The following is a 22531-nucleotide window of genomic DNA, read 5'->3' as shown; positions in this document are numbered from 1 at the left end:
CTGTTGCATCTGATGACAACACGTGCGTTAATTAAATTCATTCTTGTTGAGACAACGTATCGTTAAATTAGGCGTAGCATGCTAACAGCTAAATAGAAGCAGGTGGGGGGCTGCTGTTTGGTTTAACAGCGCACGCCACCACCAGAGGGCGCACTGAGGGGATGTTTCATTTCCATGTCCACCTCCTAGGATGCACGTCAGGTATGTGCGCAATTTGAGCAGCTTGAATGGAGAAAGTAGCGTTTAAATGCATCGACGGGATTCCACATCTGTCTTACGCCAGACTACACGAATGCTTTATTTTATCCGGCGAGTGGGGCTGAGTAGGAAATCCTCTTCCTCATCCCCAGCAGGTCGCTATTGTCTTGTAAACAAAAGTCGCTAGCTTAGCAGCGTTAGCATCAGCTGGGGGGGACTGGACCTTGCCCACCGTGCGTGATTTTGCTGGGAGCCGTCGCCAGCGTTAGACCCAGACTGGTTTCACGTTGGCACCAGCGTTAGTGTTTCCAGAGTCTGGAGACTGCTCTCTGGCCCGGCTAATTGAGGATTGTGCAAACTGCCACCATCTGACTGCAGCTAGCTTGGTAGGGCTAATGAGATTTAGCCCTTTCCCACTGTGGTAAAAGCCATTTAGTTATGCAACACTTCGAGGTGGCACGCGGGTGAAGTGTGTTCGCCCACTTGTCTTTCCTTTGGGGAGTGTGACATGCGAGCGGTCCCGGTGTTGCACCAGCTAGCTGATAGCGTAGCCTGCGTGTTTACATCCAATAACAGTACGACTGCCGTGTTTAAAACACGTGCTCACTGTTGCATTAAGCTGGAGCAGATGTGTTTGTTTTTGTCCTCCACAGCACAGGGATGCATTTTTCCTTCCTGTTGCCTTTTGTCAGCAAGAGACTCGGCCTGACATGCTTTTCATCGCCCTCCACTTAGGCTGATGAGGCTTCACCGTCACTTATTGGGCTTTTGCAGAGTCCATTGTGTGTTGCTGAGGGAGGAGGCACCTGGTGAGCCTGCTAATCTCTTCCCCCCCCTTCTGCTTCTCTCCTCTGCAGAACAAGAAATAGGTGGTGATCTTCCCAAAGTTGTGTCTTTTTATTTTTGGCCTCGACACAAAGTGGGTGGGTAGGTGTGTGTTTTTGCATGGATGGACTTGACTGCATGCACGTCTAGGAGCCTGGCCTGATGGAAAAGAGAGACAGGAAGCCGGGATACTTTGCCAGGTAAGGGATTGTTTCTGTGCATGGATTTGAACTTCAACACTCACCTGCTTTCAATTGTGGTCGTTTTTTCATGTAACCTATGTGAAGTCCTTGCATGTAGGTCCTAATTAGTTCTTAACCACCATATAATATGTGATTCTTTGCGAAATAATATTCAGTCAATCGATTGTTCCATATCAGAATTCCAGCTGACAAGTATCCCAATACCATAATCAATCAATCAATCAATCATTCAGAATTTACTTGTATGGTCCATATTCACAAACCCCAATTTGTCTCATAGGGCTTAACAACGTGTGACATCCTCTGGACTAAACCCTCAAATAAAGTGAGGGAATTCAATCCCTATCAGCTAGGGAAAAGACAAAGCCAGAACTATCAGAGAGAGCTGCAAGTGAGGGAGGAATCCCTCTGCAGAGTGCAACAGAGGACATCAATAAAAACATTTACAACATTCACAAGGAGAGACCATGACTAGCAGAAATGGAGAGGTGCATCAATGTTTAATGTATTTGTACAAAAACAAAATGTCTGACAGATAAGTGTGGGGGAGGTATGAGAAGTAGATCAGCATTTAACATTTGCACCGATAGCAGTATTGCCAATTTGGCAGTAGCATTAGTGTACGTGGGCAGGCACATTGTATATCTAAGCAATCTAGTGGAGAGAGTGTTTTTGTCAAATTGTGATATTTATTTCTTAGCCCATGGATTACGTGTTGAATTGTTGAGTCTAAAATCTTTCTGTAAAGGATCTTTTCTTTGTACAGTGCTTTTTGAAGCGACACGCTTTCCCCCCCATCGTGCTGCACTCTCATTAGTGCCTTGACGTTCTGTTGTCGAGGTGCATTAACTCATTAGTAATTCCCGTGTTTTTGAATCATGGACGGCCTATTAAGTCGCCTGCACGTCTCTGAGCTGCACCCACTTCATACAGCCTCGAATCCTCCTGCGTCAGTGTTCCACTCACATGTCACGACCCACTGGGACGGGGCTGACCTTAAAACTGGATCTCTGTGGATTTGTGAAACACGAGAGCGGGGACCGAGCGTGGAAAGAGGCTTGTCACAGCTCCGGTGTGTAGACAGAGGAGAAAGCACAAGCTCTCTGACGTCTTCACGAATGACCTGCTGCAGGTGTCGAGGGACAGAGGATGAACAGGATTTAGTGGTGGTCTTTAATGTGATTTGGTTCGAATGTGTCTAAAAATCAGCAGGATTTTGATTCATCCTGTCTTTACCTGACCAGTTGGTTTAAGGGTTTAAAATGGGTGGGGTTTCTCCTTTTAAAAAACATCAAGGCATTTAGGTAAAGGAATGAAATGTTGCCAAAACTGGACACAGAAGTAAATGAGTGGAAAAGCATTAGATGAATATGCTGCAGTAGCAAAGATGTGACAATGGACTTGATGGATGTTGTGAGTGGTGCAGCCTAATGGGCTTCAGTCTTTCTTATTATGTCTCAGGTTACTGGCTCAGGCTGCCATGACAGGCATCTACAAACCTGCAATCTGTCTTGTGTCTATTTCCCTAATTTCATTGGCTTATGTTAGAAATATTCCATTATGGAAGGAAGTGACTTTGTAATGGCATCGCCCCCTCTGATTATTAGATCAGCAGTGTATTCGATTTTAATAGGATTCAGGATTCCGACAAAGAAAAAGGGGCCAAACTGTGGAAGTGAGCAGCAGAACAACCGTAGAACCATAACTGAACACGTGAGATTTCTGCAGACCTCTGCTGTTTTAAGGACAGCCATGTTGTGCCTGTATGGACAGAGAGGATGTGTCAGGAAGGAAAATAAAGCTTATCTCACAACACAGCTACTGCTTTTACATGTGCCCGACTGCTGCTAGCAACATATGGTGCCTTGCTTCCTGACATGTGGAACAAAGGTCATTTAGAAGCACATATATAATGTATAAGACATATGAGACCAATCTGAACTTAATTTATACAAGGTTCATTGTTTTAAAAGACTGAAAGTCAAAATATTAATATTGTTTTACAAAGAACATCAGAACTAAAGATTAGTGTAAAATAAAACAAGTGATTTCACATTCAATGAATCGATATCCTGGAAGAACTACATCAGAACACAAAGTCATAAGGAGAAAGAAAGAATATGTTGCAGCTTTACATTTGTCAAGAGCAGATTGCGAACACACACACACACTTCGAGAAGGATGAGGGTACTCAGAGACACAGTCCCTGCGTATGATGTATTTGTTGCCGTGGTGATTTCACCAGGGACGGCTTAATGGCTGTTGAGAAATCACACGTGATCGTGGCCATTGTTCATCCCAAGATATGAAGGAGACGCTGAAACAAAGAGCAAACGTTTAATCCAAAACTGTGTCTCGTCACACTTAACAGTATTTTCAATCTGAAATGTTCCACCATGAAGCCTGGTCTGTGCCATTACAAATACGGGTATGAAAAAAATGCTGCAATACAGAATGGGAACGGCCTCAAAACAACAGTTAATCTGTCACGGTGTGTCCCAGTCTGGATGACAGTCTACTTGGGAATCTGCGGTGGTGGCATGATTTTAAAAGGCTGCATGTCAGACCTCGACATTTTTTGTGACATTTTTTAAATTTCACAAGCATAATTCACACACTAACTGGGTCCAACCAGCAATGTTTTGATCACTGTGAATCCCAGTTTGTAAAGCAGAAGGCTATTTTTTTCTTATCCCTCCAGCAGAAATCTATAATCATTTTGTTTCTGGAGCAGAATTTCAAAAGCTATCTGGAATTGTTTCATGCTACTTCACACTTTTGTTATTCAGATAGTGAAGTGGTGCCTTTTCAAATTGTGGGTTTTACTGGGATGATTTGTCCCGTCCTAATGAATAATTATTCCAGGAATGGTTCAGGTTCAGGTTGAACAGTGAGTCAGGAGAGCGTGATTTGGGAGACTCTCAGAAATGTCCCCTGCATTGAAACAGATGGCGCGTTTGGGAATGCATCTGCAGATTCTTGAGCTCGCTGCCAGATGTGCGTCGCATCGGTTAAAGTGGGAGACTGACCTGAGGCAGTGGGAGAGGCCTGAGCTCTGTCTGTCTGCAGCCTTATCGACCCAGTGCTGCTGCTCCATTAAGGCTCTCAAACACTTCAGACACTTTTCTTTTCTTCTTCACCACCACCTGCCACTCACAGCCTCTGATACAGCAATTTGGGTCTATCTCAACCGACCGTACTCACATCCACACTCAAGGTTTCAGTTGGTCTCACAGAGGGTGCAATATTCTTAAGTGCACCACTAGAATGTAGTTCCACCGCCCCTGCACTGCAGTGTTCCCCCCTCGGTGAACCTCAACAGGGTCTGGAGACGCCATTACATAATTCTCCTTACCTAACAATGATTAAACAGGAGGGGGGGTTGGAGTCTGGGAGGATAATACAGCTGACTCTGCAAAGTGAAGAGAAAAAAAAAAGCACAATGTTGTAACAACAGCAGAACTTGGACAGAAGATTTAAACTCACAACTGGAGTCTGTTACACTTTAGACAGTAAACAAGCATGTGGAGCCTGGTGATTGTAGATAATGGTGTATTGAAAAATCTATGTAGAATGGCAACAACATTGTGAGAGGAGAAAAACTGATAAAAAAGCCTATTGTGGAGCTATATTCTTTTTCCATTGCATTACCCAGTATACTACAGATAAACCAGATATACAGACAATAACGGATTTAATTGGTTTAGATTGATCTGAAAGCAGTTTTATTCTAAACATGTGCACACGCTCATTCTTATTCTATGTTGATACTAGTCGTGAGTGAGTTCTCACTGCATGAGCTTAAACAAAGGTGATCAAATGTCCGTCTACATTGCTGTATTTTGATATATCCTATATTGTGTGGATGTAACCAAATTCTCCTCCGTCCCATCAGGCTGAAGAGGCGGCGACAGCTCAAGCAGAACCAATCAGACAAGAATGTGAATGAGCAGGGCCCGGCGATCATCTCCTGTCCAGGCGTCCCACTTGTCGGTGACCCCGTCAAGAAGACGGACCTGCAGAGAACCGCAACAAAACCGTCTGCAAGCTCAGGTAAGACCTGCTTCCAAAAACTCACCACAAAAACAACTTGAACTGCAATGGCACTCCGTAGAGCCCACACCTCCACCAGGGCCCAATAGTTCCTTAAATCCAATTCAGCTGCACCAAACTACACACACACACACTAAGATATGAGTCATAATTCTTTCATCCAGATCCATGAATTATTCCATGGGCAAATTGTGAAATCTTCAAAAAACAAAAACAAAACATCGTGCAATGTTGAAGAAAGTGATGGAAAAAATCCTGAATCCGCCTCCATTGTCTGGTCCAAATTTAAAGGGTTATTTTATTACCCATGGTTCATCCTTTTGCCACTTTTCAAGATAACATAACTTCTGCCATGGAGGTAATAAATGGCAATTTAAGTAAACTGACCTCACCCTGAAGCTTGTTTTTGAATTCATATACTTATAAAGCTACAGGGTAGGGCTGCGCGACATGACTTAAAATCAATATCACAGTTATTTTCAAACTTTAACCTCGATTACGATTAATGAACAATTATTTTGTAACAGGGCTGCAAAGGTCACGCGGTAAAACCCCTGCAAGTATTAATGAAGTCAGACATACTCTTGTCACAGTGTAATTTTTTGCTGTCTTAGAAAAAATAGATTTCCTCCCTTTTAACTTCTCCTTTTTGGACAGGCAACACTTTACAGTGGTGTGGTTGGTATTATGTCAATGAAAATAATCTCAGCGGTATCAAACAGGAAGTCACATAACCCTTATCCTCTGCTGTCTAACAGCACGTGACTACATTATAACCACTGTACTGTGAGAACTGAGTTCAAGTGTTAAAACAAAAGTCAAATACTATCATGTCCTTAATTTCTGCATCAAATAATAGAAAATCCAAATTGAGACATTGGCAGTTTTAAACATAATTCTTGTAGCTGAAGGAAAATATATATGTGTTATCTCTATATTCTATGTATATTAGTGGTCCCCGTCCAGTTCAAATTTATTGATGAAGTTCATGCCAGTGTCCCTTGTCTGTAAGGCTCGGTACAATATCAAGTCCAGGAGAGTGGTTGTGTGATGCTTAGTCATGGCCTCTGTTTCCATGGGGGAGCAGCAGTGTAATGAAACAGCAGGGAGTGGTGCTAACGGCTTCTGTGCTCTTGGCAAGAAGAAATGCTGACTGTGCACATTCACTACTACAAGGGTCAGATTCTGTGTGTGTGTGTGAAGCTATAAGGAAATCCCTGGATTATACACAATATATGCTAATGTGAGTCTGAGAGGGACATACTGAAGACATGTAGTCTTCTCTCAGGAATAGTTCTTTCCTTCACCAGGGAGGTTGTAAGGTTTCTGATCTGATTTCCATAAAATGTGAAGTCTGATGCGCCAAGAAAGAACCTATACAATTCTTGGCGTCAATCTGGACAGAGCAGAGCCAGTTCTTATACATTCTGAGATTGTCACCACTTTTAGAGAACAACTCATGGATCTTCATGAAAAAAGAGGTTCATTTAGGGAACTGACATCTGAGTGTGGGAGATTTGGTGCAGCTTGATTGAATTAAAGGGGACTGCTAGGCCTTGGTGGAGTTCTGCATTCCTCTGAGAGACAATCTAGTTCCCTAAAATGTTATCATCGGGTCGAAAAGAAAAAAAAAATCCAAAATCATATCATCCTCCATTTGCAAAATCTTGAATTCTGTTTCTCTCTCAGACGATGGCTGCAAAAGTAAAAATCCGACAAAGAGGGAGAAGAGGGGCCCGCCGGGGACGGTGGAGTTCATCGTGAGTAACATTCCACTGATGTCACACTTTGAATGTGTTTCTGACTGACTCACAGAAACGTCATAGGTCATTTACTATTTACTCAGTGGAGTTTATCGTCTTATTCCAGGTGGGACCCGATGATTCCCTCAATAGCATCGCTCTCAGGTTCAACATCACCCCAAACAAACTGGTCCAGCTGAACAAGCTCTTCTCCCGCAGCGTCTACCCCGGACAGGTGAGAACACTGACCCAACATTATTCTGCTTCAGTCTCTGCTTTACTCATCTGACTGGCTGACCGTTGGTTGTTTGTCCCCGCTACAGAAGCTGTTTGTCCCTGATGAGAGCCAATCAGAAACAGACTCAACGTTTCAGAGTTCCTCTCAGCCCACATTCCCACAAGGCCTCTCTGAGAAACCCTCACATGTAAGTGGAAAAACAGATTGATTTATTTTTTACGAACGTTATGTTGTAGTTTACACTGGCAGTGTTGAGCCAGGGAATTATTTTCTGTCTCAATATTCACACTAAATCTATCCAACAATAGTTTGCAACAATGCCCCATAAACATGTTGTGTTTATATAAACCATCAACATTAGATCATACTGGTACAGATACTTTATCAGAGGTAATTACAGACATTACTTTAGTTCAGGTTTGGTTAAACATTTGTGTACCAGGCTGAAGTCCTCCACAGCTGCAGCAGGTTAGGTTGTGGCGTGACCCACTTTACTGCACGGCTTCCCCTGCTCTCTGTCCCCCTCTTGTGCTTAAATTCTGTCCTTTCAATAAGGGACAAAGTGACCAAAATATCTTAAAACTACCAAAATTTAACAGTCTTTTCACAACACTGAAATTTTTTTAACAAAACGGAAAACTACATGGTCATTATGTTTTTAAAACAAGCGTTACCAGAGAAATACATCATATATCTGAACTGTTTGTGTGTTGTTTCTTTTATGTCCATCAGGATGGCAAAAACTGTAGATCTGCGAAATCCATCCGGCGGGAGCTCTCCCCAAACTCAGAAGACGAGAGTCCGTCCACGGTTAAATTCATCAAGATGAGCTGCAAATACTTCACTGATGGCATGGTGAGCTCCTGAGAAACACAGTAATGTCCTGCGATGCTGATCCTCTTGATGAAACAACTCATTTTTGTGGATCGACAAAATTAATCAATGTTAAATGCTAATTTTCGATTTATACATCTCACATCATAGAATTTGGAAAATAGTGAAAGGAATCATGTTATTTTGTGATTCAGTTTTAACCTTATCTTTTGAATTTGATCAACTAATACAAACATTATGCGTGTTAATATGTGAATCGATTGATGATAAATATATCGACCTAATTCAAATGTTTCCCAGGAGTAATTACTCTTTTATTTGGGTCATTATTGACCACGGATCTCTCCGTGTGTTGCAGGGGGTGGTGGGGGGTGTGCTGATTGTTACACCCAACAACATCATGTTCGACCCCCACAAGTCGGACCCCCTGGTGATCGAGCACGGCTGCGAGGAGTACGGCCTCATCTGCCCCATGGAGGAGGTCGTCTCTGTTGCGCTGTACAACGACGTGTCACGCATGAAGCTGAAAGATGCCCTGCCATCGTAAGAGCCCGCTAACCCTAACCTTTCTTTTCCACCCTCCGTTTCCTTATTTTTGTCAATAATCCCCTTTCGATTTTTGGAAATTTTCACACTCTTTACCACCACTTCCCTTTTTATGATGCATCTTGTCCAGAGAGATCCAAGTTTACAAAAAAACGCTCTCAGATTCTACTTGTTATTTCACTCCATTTGTTTTCAAATTATTTGCTGTCTGCATCATATTTGTTCATTTTGTTTTCTTTGAGTTCTTCATCATTTTGGTCATTTTTAATTTCTGTTGGACCTGTCCCCCTTTTTGTGTTTTCTCTCTTTTCATTTCCATCCCTCGTTTGCTGTGCGGTGTGTGTGGTGCCCGGTGACCCCACAGAGACCGACCCCAGGATCTGTGTCCTGTGTACAGGCCCGGTGAGTGGGAGCATCTGCTGTCAGAGAGGGAACTGAACCCCTTCAGCCGGTACGAAGCTCTGGATCCAAAGCGACCAATCGTCCTGGACGAGATTGAATCAACGATCTCCGACACTGGTAATATCCACTCAACCAGTTCCCAAAATGATAGTTTTTATGGGTTACGTCTTTTAACTTTGATTTACTAAACAACAACATTTCGTCTTCTGTGCTTTTATTAGTTTTGACCTTAAACAAACCTTGATTCATCTTCTCATTCTCAGTGAGTGGAGAAGGAGATGAGACAGAAAAGTCTCCATCAGATGAAGGATTCACAGAGTTGGAGCAGACAGTCAATGGAAGCACTGAAGAAGCAGAGGGAACGTCCTCCAGAACATCCAGGGCCGTCAGTGGGGACCAACAGAAACTCAGAGGACCCGGCTGCTCCGACCGAGGAGATTCTGAAGACAAGGCGGTGATGGCTCAAACTAAAGGGAAGCTTGATGATGAAGAGGACGAAGGTGTAGCTCAGAATGGCTCCCTTGAGGATGGAGAGTCCCTACAATCCTCCTTAGAGACTGAAAAACAGGGGGACCTGCTTGATAAACCTTCAAACCAAGAGGCTACCGAAACCAAAGATACAAAACCTAAAGGGACAGAGGAGCTGCTAAACAGTGTAGATGATGAAATACTCTGTCTGACCGAGGGTGCAGAGGGTTCTAGGAGCTCGGGTCCAGACAGACCAGCAGAGGGGGCTGAACTCAGTGAGGAGGAGAGACGGAAGAAAAGCTATGAAGCAGAGGTCAAGTCGTGGCTGATGGCGCGGATGCAGGCTCCAATAGAAGGTAGGAATTATAACACAGATATTGAACCCATGAGTAGATAATCACAGTTCCTGTAGTTCTTCTTTCAAGGTGGATCCCTTTTAATATGCAGAATTTGGACATTTTAGACTTTGCTGACTCCTGGTGGTGGTATGATATAAGTCACTGTGGCAGTGTGGCCTGAAACTAACCCAGTTGTATCTTATTCTCTATAGACATGCTTTTTTCATCAGAGGAGAAGAGTAAAAACCCTCCCATGTTCCTCTGCTTCAAAGTGGGAAAGCCAATGAGGAAGTCCTTTGCTACTGGGATGACATCTGGTCCTGCCCATTCCTTTGGCAGCCGTGGAAAACAGCCGGAGTATTGGTTCGCCGTGCCGCAAGAAAGGTGAGATAATCACTCTCAGAGATAAATTAATAAAAACTCACAAGATTAACTGTCTGTGGCCTGGTTGCTTTTGAATCTTGCAAAAATGTACATGTCATAAACACAGTGTGTGTGTGTGTGTGTGTGTGTGTGTGTGTGTGTGTGTGTGTGTGTGTGTGTGTGTGTGTGTGTGTGTGTGTGTGTGTGTGTGTCTCAGAGTGGACCACCTGTATGCGTTCTTTGTGCAGTGGTCTCCAGATGTGTATGGGAAGGAAGCTCGAGAGCAGGGCTTCGTTGTGGTGGAGAAAGACGAGCTGGACATGATCGATAACTTCTTCAGTGACCCTGCATCTTGCAGCTGGGAGGTGAGCTGAGCAGAAACGGCCAGTTTGTCAATATGCTGCTGGTTTTGAGTAAAAGCAGCAAAAATCTGTTTCCATGCACTATTTTTTAATTCACCTGCTATACAGTCTTTGTGTCATTGATTTCTCTCATATATTGACTCACTCATGGACTTGTTTTGCTTCCAGATCATCACTGTTGATGAGGCGAAGCGCAGGCAGAGTTTTAGCAGCTATGACGGAGACCTGTCTGTGGAAACACTGACCATACTCAGTGAATCCAGTGACCTGCTGCAGGACACACACATCGAGAAGGTAATTAGAAAGAATAACCCACTTACTGATTTAAAAAAAACATTATTAAAATTAGTAAAATTAATAAAACATGCGACACACTGGTCAAACACGATGATGTGTTTGCTCTCTAGCTTTCCTGTCGCCTGCCAGCCCGTGTACAGGGTTACCCCTGGACACTGGCCTACAGCACTGTGAAACATGGGACCAGCCTCAAGACTCTGTACAGGAACCTGGCGATGGTGGACAGTCCGGTACTGATGGTCATCAGGGACATGGACGGACAGGTAGATATCGTCCACGTGGATGTACTGTGTATAAACCACCAGGGGCTCAGATGCTGATGGTAGAGAAGGAGAACATCAGTTATGTGTAACAGGCACTGATCATCAGTCTGTCATTCATGGCAACTCTAGTGGTGGCGCCACTTTTTAATAGCCCTCGCTGTTCATCTGAAAACTTCATTAGAGTTATTAAAAGTTCAAATTAAGATTAATATCAATGGACTGAAAAAGACTGATGTTAAATATAAACTTTTCATTATTGAAGATTAATGAAAAACTAATTTTTCATGCCTCCCACACAGTAATAGTAATATGTTATGGGGAGAACCCTTCATTAGAACAACATTTTAATTCGATTTAAACAGCGATTCAGCGATCAGATACTGAATTCATTGTTAAACCATGTCAGGGCAGAATAATGATTCCTCAAACATTTTAAGTTTGAAGAATCTAACTGTATCAAGGATATAAACCATTTCTCACTTTGGCAACACCTAGTGGAGGTATAATAAAAAGTATGTGAAAACCTGTGCAATCATGATCATTTTAAAACCTCCTGTAATCAGTTATTAAAAGATTAAAATTTTTAGCTGAAACAATTATACATATATTTTATATTTTTTTTTCAACGTCATAGTGCTCTCACTCTAAAATAATTCGGACTCTTGTCACAGATATTCGGGGCGTTCTCGACTCATCCCTTCAAAGTGAGCGAGCACTGCTACGGCACAGGAGAGACCTTCCTCTACAACTTCTGTCCTGAAATCAAGGTTCGAACAAAGTCGGATTAAAAAGCAGCTATTAAGCTTTATTCCTTGAACAAAAAACTAAGACACTGTTTTTGCTGTTTATTTTCAGGTGTACCATTGGACGGGGGAGAATTCTTACTTTGTGAAAGGCAATATTGATTCTCTGCAGATGGGAGGCGGAGGGTAAGATCCACCAGCCCAGTAGGAAATGATAGCAGCTCCTTTTAATGACTGAGAACAAAGTTATTTCCGTAATTTGAATTTCTCATTAAGTAGGCAACAACTTTGTCTTACACTTGTTTCCTCCTGTTTCTGCAGGGGCCAGCTGGGTCTGTGGCTTGATGCCGAGCTGTACCGAGGGGCCTCCACCAAATGCGCCACCTTCAATAATCAGCCGCTCGCTGCTCAGCAGGACTTCAGCATCCACAGTTTGGAGGTCTGGATGTTTGAGTAGTGTCACCCTCTCTGTTCCAGGTACATCGACATTCACGCTGCGCTCCAAGACCTCAAACCTTCAGACAGCCCCCTCCTCCCCCGAGTCTAATACGCGCCGCTTGGAGGAGAAACCCAGCTGCTCCACCATGACACTAAATGTTCTGCGAGCGAGGACCGAAAGCTGCCTGCGGAGTTTCCGTGTTGACTGAGAATGGGTTTGACCTGCAGGGGGGTCGCTCTCATTCAATGTCTGGTTCGTCCCTCCTTCCTTCAGAGGTGGAAGTGTGCGAAAATAGCTGCCTTAGATGTGAGTAGCAGGCCCCTGCTTTCCCAGCATGCATTCTGTCTCCAAACATAATCTGATGAGGAGAGAAGGAAGAGAGCTGCTGGTGAGGATAATCCAAAAATAGCTGATTCTCAGCTTGTGTGAAAGAATAAGATGATCCCTAATTACTGTAGCTTTGTGCAGAGATAAAGGTTGACGTAGTTTGTATGGTTGTGAATGTACAGGATTAAGGACGGGAGATTTATCCCTTTATCTGTCTTTTCTTTCTTCTTTTTTTTTATGCCAAAATGAACTTGAATTTTGAAGGAAAGTGGAAAATGCCAGGAAGGATTTTTGGATCCTCTGCTATAAAATGTACTTTTAATATTGGGAATTTCGCTGATTGTTTACGACAGTGCATTGCACTTCCTCAGAAGCTCTTTAGTTTTTAGATAAACCGAATGAGAATGAGTCATTGCATTTTTCTCATTGCTACAAATAAACTTTTCATTCCCCTGTGCGATTCGAAACAAGCGATGAAGCCAGGATTGGGTTTTTGTGGTGACCAAATCGATTTCTTTTTTAAATTTCATGTTTGTTAGTTTGTCTTGTTTTTTAAAATATTTTAGATTTTATTTTTTACATATTATTTTTACATTGTGTTGATGAATTTTTTTTTTTTTTTTTAATGGTTCTACTTTTTATAAAAATGTACCGCTCCACATCTCTGTTTCTGATTGGACACAACAAGCACTAGAAAGTCATGTTTTTATCTCTTAGATTTATTTTTAATCGTCATTGTTGAGAGAGTTGCAGCCAGTAAAATTTTAACTTTTGCACTACAGGATAAATTTCCCCTCCATGCTGTATTGTGGGCCTGTGTAATTGAGCATTTCTGATGTATAATTTGTTACTGAATGTTGTTTAATCACCACAACACAAGGGGAGCTGCCTGTCCAATCACTGGTCAGTGTGGAAAAAGGGATCATCTGTTTTTTATTTAGGGGGAGGTGTTTGCACTCGGTTAAACCACTAACTCAAAATCCACATCTACTCACATGGAACTTAAATGTTCATTTATATCCTGTGTACGTGACACAGGCTTGTAGTGCATGAACATTCAATTCTGCAAATGTCTAGCCCACCGGCCATGTTATCCACTAACGCCAATTATCGCTTCATGTGAAAATGAGCTGTGCTATATGTAGCCGTTCAGTGTTGTTACTGTGAATGCTCAGTAAGTATTATTTTTTTGTGAATCCAAAACTGCTGTGTACTGTGATATCACTATGGATCTATTTATTGTGTTGTTATTGCAACCACATTTAAACCTAAATAAATTTTAAATATATCCATATACCATAATGGGTCGTGTTTTTATTATCTAACTTTTGTTTCCTGTGTTTTTCAGGTTTTTAATTTCAGTAAATTTGATTGAACCTTACATATATTTATGTTTTTGTAGGTCCAATATTTGTAGTTTTAAATCAATATCGACTTTTGTTAACCTGTCAAATAAACTTGCATGAAAAATTCAGGTTTTTGTTCTTTGTATTTGTATATGTAAAAAATGTGACTGTGAATATATTGTATAGATGTAGAGATACAAAACAGAAAACTATCAAAACAACATTAACAAGAACTGAGGAAATGCATTTGAAAGAAGGAAACACCAAAAGCAGGTAAGAAGAAATGGGTGAAAGATCAAATGTATTAATAAGAGATGTGCCTAAATGATGAAGAGAAAAACTAAAAGAGGAATAGACAATAAAAAAGATATAAAAAGTTAGATATCAAAGTGAAAGCAATTCAGAGAAAGTAAATTTGTAAATAAATAACTAAATCTAGGGGTGGATGCTATTTTCATCTTGATTTGTTTACTATTCTTTATCGTTGTAATTTGTGAGTCATACACCAGCTTTTTGGTAACTGTGACAGTTAATACCAATAACAAGTTTAACTTTTATCAACGTAAAGTGAACTTGTTTGCTTCTAAAATGTATATTTCATTAAAGTAACAAGTGTCACTGAGCTGAAACCTCCACAACCACTGTTTGATATGATTTTCATCCATCTTCGCAGACATAGACGATCTTCGTCCGGTGTGTTTCCTGGACGGAACTTTATATATACAGTCTATGGACGGAACATGGCGAGAGGAGAATCAGACGCTGTCGCTGAAACCTGTGTTTTCTGTTTAATCGCCAACGATCAGGACAGAGAAACTGAAATTATCTCAGAGGTACGAACATTTTAGATCCAAGTAAAGTGACAAAGCTTTCGTCGTGACACAGGTTTGGAAAAGTTATCATCCGCATAGTGAATAGAAAGTGAAGCTACACCTTGATAACTACGTTTTATATATTGATTATAAACCCTAACACATATTTTACAGACTAGTCTATAGAAGTTAAATGTGTGATTAAAACTACAGACTGTATTATGTCAAGATAAACCCCCATCAGTATTGATAATTATCAGGATAAATAACACATCATTTTATATTTTTAAGTTTGAAGATAGATTTTTGCGCCTGAGCAAAGGTAGTGGTTTTAAACTCTTCATATAGAGAATGATTATCATTATAACGGTTTTATTTTATTTGGAATTCACAGTCTCACATTGGGTTATACAAATTAGTTCCTCTTGTGGTAGATGTCCAGGAAGTGATCAAATTACAGATGGGATACTGATTATGTGTATGTGTGTGTGTGTGTGTGTGTGTGTGTGTGTGTGTGTGTGTGTGTGTGTGTGTGTGTGTTCACATTCACAGAACAAGTGGATGGTGTGTTTCAGGGACATTTACCCTGCTGCTCCTCACCACTACCTGGTTGTCCCCAGACAGCACATACACAGCTACATGTCACTGGACAGCAGGCACATCGGCTTCAGTCAGTTAACTATAATCTGTTTGTTTGTTTGTGTTTTTTTTGTTGTTGTTAGCGGGATGAGACTAAATCTGCTAAACAGATGAGAATGGGGCCTGAGAAGAAGCCATTACATTTTAGTGTGGATGTGGATGAAGGGACTGATCCAGGATTTTTTTGTTTTGTTTCTCAAAATGTTTTTGATGGCAAGTAAATAATGTAAACATGTAATTATTTTAACCATAAAGTTTAACATTAATAACTGTAAAGAAAAAAAATTATTACACAATTAAAGCTACATAAACACATACGTACATATAAAAAAAAAATCTGTGTCATGTCAACTAATTTGGTCCATCCCCTCTTTGGATAACAGGAGGGAATAACAGGAGGAAAAAAGAAACATATTTTTTCTGTGAAATTTAAACATAACTGTACATCTTTTCTGCGATGTTCATTCTTTTAAATGAAAGAATGGATATTGGTACATATTGACAAACATAGAGGCAGATACCACTGTCTGTGAAAGGCTCATACCAGGTTAATTTGATCCTGTCTAATCAGAGCTTTACTGACGAGTCCTGTCTCCAACAGTTGAGAGGATGGCTGAAATGGGGAGAAATGTACTTCGAGACCAAGGGATCACTGATATGACGGACACAAGGTGGGTGGAGACAGTGAGAGTGTGTGTGTTACTTCATTCCAAATGAACACAAAGGGTAAATACATACTTTTGCTTTACGTATTTTAGATGAAAACTTTAAACTCAAAACTAATGTATGATCGTATGAGTGAAACTTTGGAAATTGGACTGAAATTCAAAGTCTGCTCTCTGCTGAGGCTTTTCATTCCTCCTCTGGAATCTTAGAAAATGCACTTTGACTTGCTCGTCAATTTGCTGATAACCATGCTGATGTGTTCGGCTCCGCAGGCTTGGTTTCCACGTACCGCCCTACATCTCAGTGGCTCACCTCCACCTCCACGTGCTCGCCCCCAGCAGCCAAATCTCAGGCGACATGATTTATAAATTCATACCAGAGACCAGCTCTTTTATTGCTGTGAGTACACATGCCTGGAAATGGGTTGTGCAAATTTAAAAACCCATTTATACGTGTGTGTATGTATTTATACTTTTTTTTTTTTTTTTAACAATTTGACTTCCATATATGTACTCATTACCATACCTGCTATGTTTGAGGTGGCTGTATTTCCCATGGAAACAATAACAAAGCATGATTAAAAAATGGTTATTAGTATTATTATTACTGATGATAATAAAGATGATAATAAATGCTAGGCCAACATTACGTAAATGCAGATACTGGGCTATATTCAGTAACTTCAGTGTATGTCTTTATTTATCTTTCTAGGCCGTGGTTGAGTAAATGAATTTGTCTTTGCAGGAAGAAGATCTATGCAAAGAGCTACAGAAACATTCTTCACCACTGCGCAGGGCTGAAAGGCATTTAAAGATGATTAAAGATTTATTTTTAAATTACTACCTGTTTGTTGTATGTTTTTTATGGAACACAGATTATTTAAGAATACAGGATGCACCATGTATGCATACGGTCATTTGAAATAGTTTTGGTGAGAAAGCTTCAATGAGGCAAAAATCTGCTGGTGTAAACATCTTCTTGATGTCTGACATTGTTTGGAACTCAGAAGATTGATTTTACGTGGTGTCCATGAACGCAGCCGTGGACCGGCTCAAAGGCCTGTATTTCCGCTGACGTCACAGCAGCAACAGACACGCCCAGCTGGTTCACTTCGACCTGAGTGAACAAACAGTGACTTTTAAAAACCAGTCATGGAGTCTGAGGAGGACGTCTGTGCCTTCTGCCGCATCAGGGACACCGACACGGACACAGAGATCCTGCTGAGTGTAAGTACAGACACTCCCGACAACTTACTGACACGCTCCACAACATCTGGACCCACCCTCCCAACGTCTGTCCCCGAGCAGGACGAGCAGCTGCTCTGTTTCCGGGACGTGAAGCCTGGAGCCACTCACCACTATCTCATCGTTCCCAGGATGCACATCGACAACTGTAAAGCTCTGCAGGGAACCGACGTCCCGCTAGGTCAGTGGCGGTTCTAGCTTATATAGACCCCCCCTCCCCACATATATATATATATATATATATATGTGTGGATATATATATATATATGTAGGACGTCTACCATTTACCATAATTGTGAACATGAGATTCCAGTTATTATTCCGTAGTAGCTGGATATCACTGAATCAATATCAAGTTTCTACTAAAAAGCTAAAGTGTACAAGATGATCATTTTACTCTCTTTTTGATTATTTATTAGTTTGTATGAATGGGCCATATTTGGTGTGTTTGTTGATAGTGGAGCAGATGGTAAGCATGGGGTGGAGGATACTGGAGAAGAATAAAGTCGGGGACCTGGATGACGTCAGGTGAATCCTCTCCTCTCATCTCTACATCAAATCAATAAATGGCTCCTCAATGCTGCATCAGCACTTTACAAACCCAAAGCAATAACTACCACTGAATTTGACTGTGCTCTGTATTTGACACGTGGCTTTACTCACTGGACATCCTATTCTATTTCCACTAGTTCCACAGATGCATGTTGGGTTTTTATGGGATGGGGTGGTTTGTTTATTTTCTTGTCATGTGTAATGCTGTGATTGTTGTCTCGTCTGGGACACACTGAGGCTAATTCCAAACAATTGCCTTGTGTGACAATAAAGTATTGAATGTTGAATCTGTGCTGAGATCATCAAAGTTGTATTTTGTGTCACTATAGTGAACTGCTTCCAATTTACAAAGTTCTTTCGACCCCACGTTGAATCTGTGCAGGATGGGTTTTCATATTCCTCCGTTCTGCTCCGTCCCACACCTCCACCTCCACGCTCTGGCTCCAGCCAGTAAGATGAGCTTCAAGTCACAGCTGCACTACGGGCCACAGTCTCACTGGTTCATCACAGTGAGTGTTTCTGTTCTGTATCGAGGCTGCCAACAAAATATAATTTATTTACTTAGTGTGGCACTAACACACAACTGATAATTTATAGTAAATAAAAAAACAATCATAATGCTGTATGATCTTAGCAGTTCTATTAAACACAAAATTGGGCAGCTACAAAAAGTTCTAAATTCATAATAAAACCTGTAAAGTACCTTTAGAAATCAACAATGCCCTGATTTTGTTAGTATATCCCTAGTCATTGCAACTTGTTTAACCATTTAAAATTATTTAATTCAGAATTGAATATTTGTCACTGTAATTATTAACACAAGATTTTTTTTATAAATACCTTATACTAGTTATAAATATTTGGTAATTGTGTATTCTCTACGCTCATTTGATGGTTTGAAAACCCAAACTATCCTTAATATGAACGCTTCCTTAATTTCCCCTCTGTATAAATGTGATTTATGAGAACTTTAAGTTGACTCTATCCATTGAACCAAAGTATTGTGAAAATTGTATTAGTTCTGGTTTCTGCTCCTGCAGGTAGATAAAGTGCTGTCTCAGCTGAAGACTCGCGGGAAGGTCAAATGAAGAGAAACAAAGCATCAACGTTTACATGTTATTTCCTGTCATGTAGCTCGGCTCATTTTAATTTTAAATCACTTTTCTATCTGACTCAACATTGTTTTTTTATTAATGAGTTTAATTGATGTGTAGTCATCCGCACTGCATGTGGATTCAGTTGGTGAAAGCTGGAAAAAGGTCGACCTTTCCTTTCACCATCAAATGTCATTTGGTGTGACTATCAACACATCAATGAGGGGAGAATTACATCTTATCACATAATTATATCTGTCTGATATCTTCATGGTTTGAAAATCCCATATTTTAAGCCATTTAATTGTCTTTTTTTTTTACCACAAATGTGTTTTTCAGGAAGGAAAATTTTAGAAACCTCACAAACCTGTTGTCAGTTTTCTTTGTATCTTTGTCTTTATGAAGTATGTCAACTGCTTATACTTTTGATATCATGTGTCATAACCTGTCTGATGCACTGAGATAAATGTCTCTTAATAATATTATATAAATTATTTTAAAAAAAACTCTTGAGAAGCTGCAACTCATGTGATCATCTCTGACGAAGCCTTTACACCACTTTAAAGACTCTGGCTGGAGGGTCTGAAGCTGTGTATGACCCCCATTCCACACCTGATACACAGCATAAGCCAACACAGCAATGTACGGTACCATTATTTGTTATAAAATCATTTTGCACAACTATCTGGTCAGATGTACATTAGTCAATAGACACAACATCCTATATCTATATCGTATCTTCTTCCAGTCAACAAACCAATATGTTAAAACAATTGGGCTCAACATAGGTTACGTTTTATCAATATGCTCATGTTACAACAGTTTGGTACAGAACACGGTCAGTTCTCTCTTTTGGCCACTTGATGCCACTGGTGTATCTTCAAACTCAGAGAGAGGCAAAATAGCTTTTGTATTATGGAGGTAATGAGCTCATATGCAGCCACAGGCCTCAAACAATGACTTAAACCTTTTTTGCACATTTAAAAGTGAAAAGCAGGAAAACATGAAAACGTTTACATGCTGTCATTTGCAAACAACCCATTCTTCAAACCTTGTATGCCTCTTGGGCAGTGTTGTGCAATTCACACCTCTCATGAACTAGTTCAAAGTTCAGTTCATACCAATGGGCAACATCCTGGGCTGAGCGATGAGGGCGATACTGAAGTGTAAAACGCTGCAGTTCACTGGGTGGCCACTTGAGGCTGGCTCCAAGAAACAGAAAGTCCCATTGACTCCCATGTTAAAATGCCCAACTTTAGAGCAGAATTAAACCTGTTTACAGCATGGCACAAACTTTGGTTTTAGTCTCAATCGTGAGGTTCTTCCTTCATGACAACTCTGAGGGGGGTGAATTTTTTTATAACTTTATAACTTATAACTAACTTATATTGAGGTTTAAAATTACGCATAATTAGGGGCGTGGTCTATTGATTGACACCTGGGCAAAGGCTACGATGCGGGCACAGCTTGTTACTAGCCCCTCATTAGCTCCCCTCAATCCACCTGCAAGCTGCAAGTCATTTGATTCGTGTGTGTTTCTGTCTGTGTGCTTGCTCTGTGAAAAGCTTCTCTCTTGCCGTCCCTCTCTGCTCTGGGGTCAACAGCCCAAGCTTAAGACTGTTGCCATGGAAACACCAATGAGCGTGAACCACACAGGCCGAAGTCAACATTGGGAGAGTGGGCGGAGCTGGGGCACTTTCAGATGTGCACTCATATCCTTCTCAGCCAAACTATTTACATTTCTGTAAACACAAAGTAAGAATTATTTAGAGTGATAGAACTGTAAGAGAGTGTTGCAGCTCGCTCCAGAAAACATTCTGATGTCCTTACCGACGTCACCATCAGGTCAGTGGGCGTGAAAAGTATTTCTACACACTTTACTGTGATGATAGCTGTTGTGTTGTCATGGTTACAGTTATGACGGAGTCCCCTTCCTGATGCACGACCGCACGCTGCGGCGGACGACCAACATCGACAAGGTTTTTCCCAAAACCGGACCGATACCACGGCGGCCATGTTTACCTGGGCCGAACTGCAGAGCCTGAACGCCGGCTCCTGGTTCCTTTCTGTGAGTCGCAATAAAAACGTACAGTAGACAATATAGAGAAGTGTTTTTATTATAAAGAATTTTAAAATATATAGCTGTTAAATTAAGATACTAAATATCAAAGTGTGCATCACACATCAGCATTTACAGCAGCACCACACAGTCACCAGTGAGCAGTCAGTCTGCAGCTTGCAGGCCTTCCTCCAGCTGGCGGCTCAAACAGACAAGCTGGTGATCTTCGACCTCTACCATCCTCCCAGACCAAAGAGAGTACCGGCCGGGCTCTCTATCGTCTTCTCACACTCTTTGTGATTAGACGACTCCTCCGCTGCATTTGTAAGATCTCTAGGAAGAGATGGTGATTCTCCTTTTGGTAAAGGAGGATACTCGTGTCGTTCTTTTTCTTTTCCGTTGCTGCGTCGTTTTCCTTTTCTACATTTTTCTTATCTGAGTTCTCCTGGTGCAATGCGACCTCCGTAAACTTTTCACGGCCGGCTTCATCTTTTTTATCCTTCGACTTTTTATCCTTGGCTGCGAGTCATTTCTCTTGGTTCTACAGGTTTAACCACAGGAGGTTCAGTCGTCTGTTCTTATTGGAGCAGCGTCGCCTCTGGGAGCAGCGTCGCCTCTGGGACCAGAGGTGTTGCATCTTGGACCAGAGGTGTCGCCTCTGGGAGCAGCATCGCCTCTGGGAGCAGCGTCGTCACCTCAGAGAGCAGCTGCAGCATCGCCTCAGGGAGCAGCGTCGTCGCCTCAGGGAGCAGCGTCGCATCTGGGACCAGAGGTGTCGCCTTTGGGAGCAGCATCGCCTCTGGGAGCAGAGGTGTCACATCTGGGACCAGAGGTGTCGCCTTTGGGAGCAGCATCGCCTCTGGGAGCAGCGTCATTGCCTCTGGGAGCAGCGTAGTCCCCTCAGAGAGCAGCAGCGTCGCCTCAGGGAGCAGCAGCGTCACCTCAGGGAGCAGCGTCGTCGCCTCAGGGAGCAGCAGCATCGCCTCTGGGAGCAGCGTCACATCTGGGACCAGAGGTGTCGCCTTTGGGAGCAGCATCGCCTCTGGGAGCAGCGTCATCGCCTCTGGCAGCAGCGTCGTCACCTCAGAGAGCAGCAGCGTCGCTTCAGGGAGCAGCAGCGTCGCTCCCAAAGGCAGCATCGCCTCTGGGACCAGAGGTGTCGCATATGGGACCATAGGTGTCGCCTTTGGGAGCAGCGTCGCCTCTTGGAGCAGCGTCGCTGCCTCTGGGAGCAGCGTCGTCCCCTCAGAGAGCAGCAGCGTCACTTCAGGGAGCAGCAGCCTCGCCTCTGGGAGCAGCAGCGTCGCCTCAGGGAGCAGCAGCGTCGCCTCAGGGAGCAGCAGCGTCGCCTCAGGGAGCAGCAGCTTCGCCTCAGGGAGCAGCGTCGTCGCCTCAGGGAGCAGCGTCGTCGCCTCAGGGAGCAGCAGCGTCGCCTCAGGGAGCAGCAGCTTCGCCTCAGGGAGCAGCAGCGTCGCTCC

The 22531-nt window shown here is 42.2% G+C and overlaps 3 protein-coding genes across 7 annotated transcripts; all 3 read left to right on the top strand.

The window, feature by feature from the left end:
* Positions 1-61: 61 nt before the first annotated feature.
* LOC128460446 (nuclear receptor coactivator 7) lies at positions 62-13935 on the top strand. 5 transcript variants are annotated; one of them, XM_053445646.1, is made up of 17 exons: positions 62-201; positions 1056-1223; positions 5122-5279; positions 6969-7039; positions 7149-7256; positions 7345-7446; positions 7992-8114; positions 8452-8636; positions 9004-9158; positions 9305-9865; positions 10060-10231; positions 10428-10575; positions 10741-10866; positions 10980-11132; positions 11804-11899; positions 11988-12061; positions 12197-13935. In XM_053445646.1, exons 2-17 carry the CDS (start codon positions 1186-1188, stop codon positions 12330-12332), a joined length of 2406 nt encoding a protein of 801 aa, XP_053301621.1. In that variant the 5' UTR covers positions 62-201; positions 1056-1185; the 3' UTR covers positions 12333-13935. The 5 variants fall into 5 exon arrangements, with proteins under 5 accessions (XP_053301621.1, XP_053301624.1, XP_053301619.1 ...); XM_053445649.1 differs by lacking the exon at positions 62-201 and adding an exon at positions 214-353 and having other exon boundaries at positions 9037-9158; XM_053445644.1 differs by lacking the exon at positions 62-201 and adding an exon at positions 214-353.
* Positions 13936-14677: 742 nt separating this feature from the next.
* LOC128460545 (adenosine 5'-monophosphoramidase HINT3) lies at positions 14678-16943 on the top strand. Its single transcript, XM_053445779.1, has 4 exons — positions 14678-14820; positions 15352-15469; positions 16040-16109; positions 16849-16943. Exons 1-4 carry the CDS (start codon positions 14728-14730, stop codon positions 16913-16915), a joined length of 348 nt encoding a protein of 115 aa, XP_053301754.1. The 5' UTR covers positions 14678-14727; the 3' UTR covers positions 16916-16943.
* A 228-nt stretch (positions 16944-17171) lies between these two features.
* LOC128460544 (adenosine 5'-monophosphoramidase HINT3) lies at positions 17172-19678 on the top strand. The gene is made up of 5 exons (XM_053445778.1): positions 17172-17330; positions 17412-17529; positions 17807-17876; positions 18283-18409; positions 18941-19678. Exons 1-5 carry the CDS (start codon positions 17256-17258, stop codon positions 18986-18988), a joined length of 438 nt encoding a protein of 145 aa, XP_053301753.1. The 5' UTR covers positions 17172-17255; the 3' UTR covers positions 18989-19678.
* Positions 19679-22531: the final 2853 nt, after the last annotated feature.

This window comes from Pleuronectes platessa, chromosome 17 (genome assembly GCF_947347685.1).
Source record: "Pleuronectes platessa chromosome 17, fPlePla1.1, whole genome shotgun sequence".
Lineage (NCBI taxonomy): Eukaryota > Metazoa > Chordata > Actinopteri > Pleuronectiformes > Pleuronectidae > Pleuronectes > Pleuronectes platessa.
Note: the sequence above shows the minus strand (reverse complement) of the source record. Positions and strands in the feature narration are given on the sequence as shown.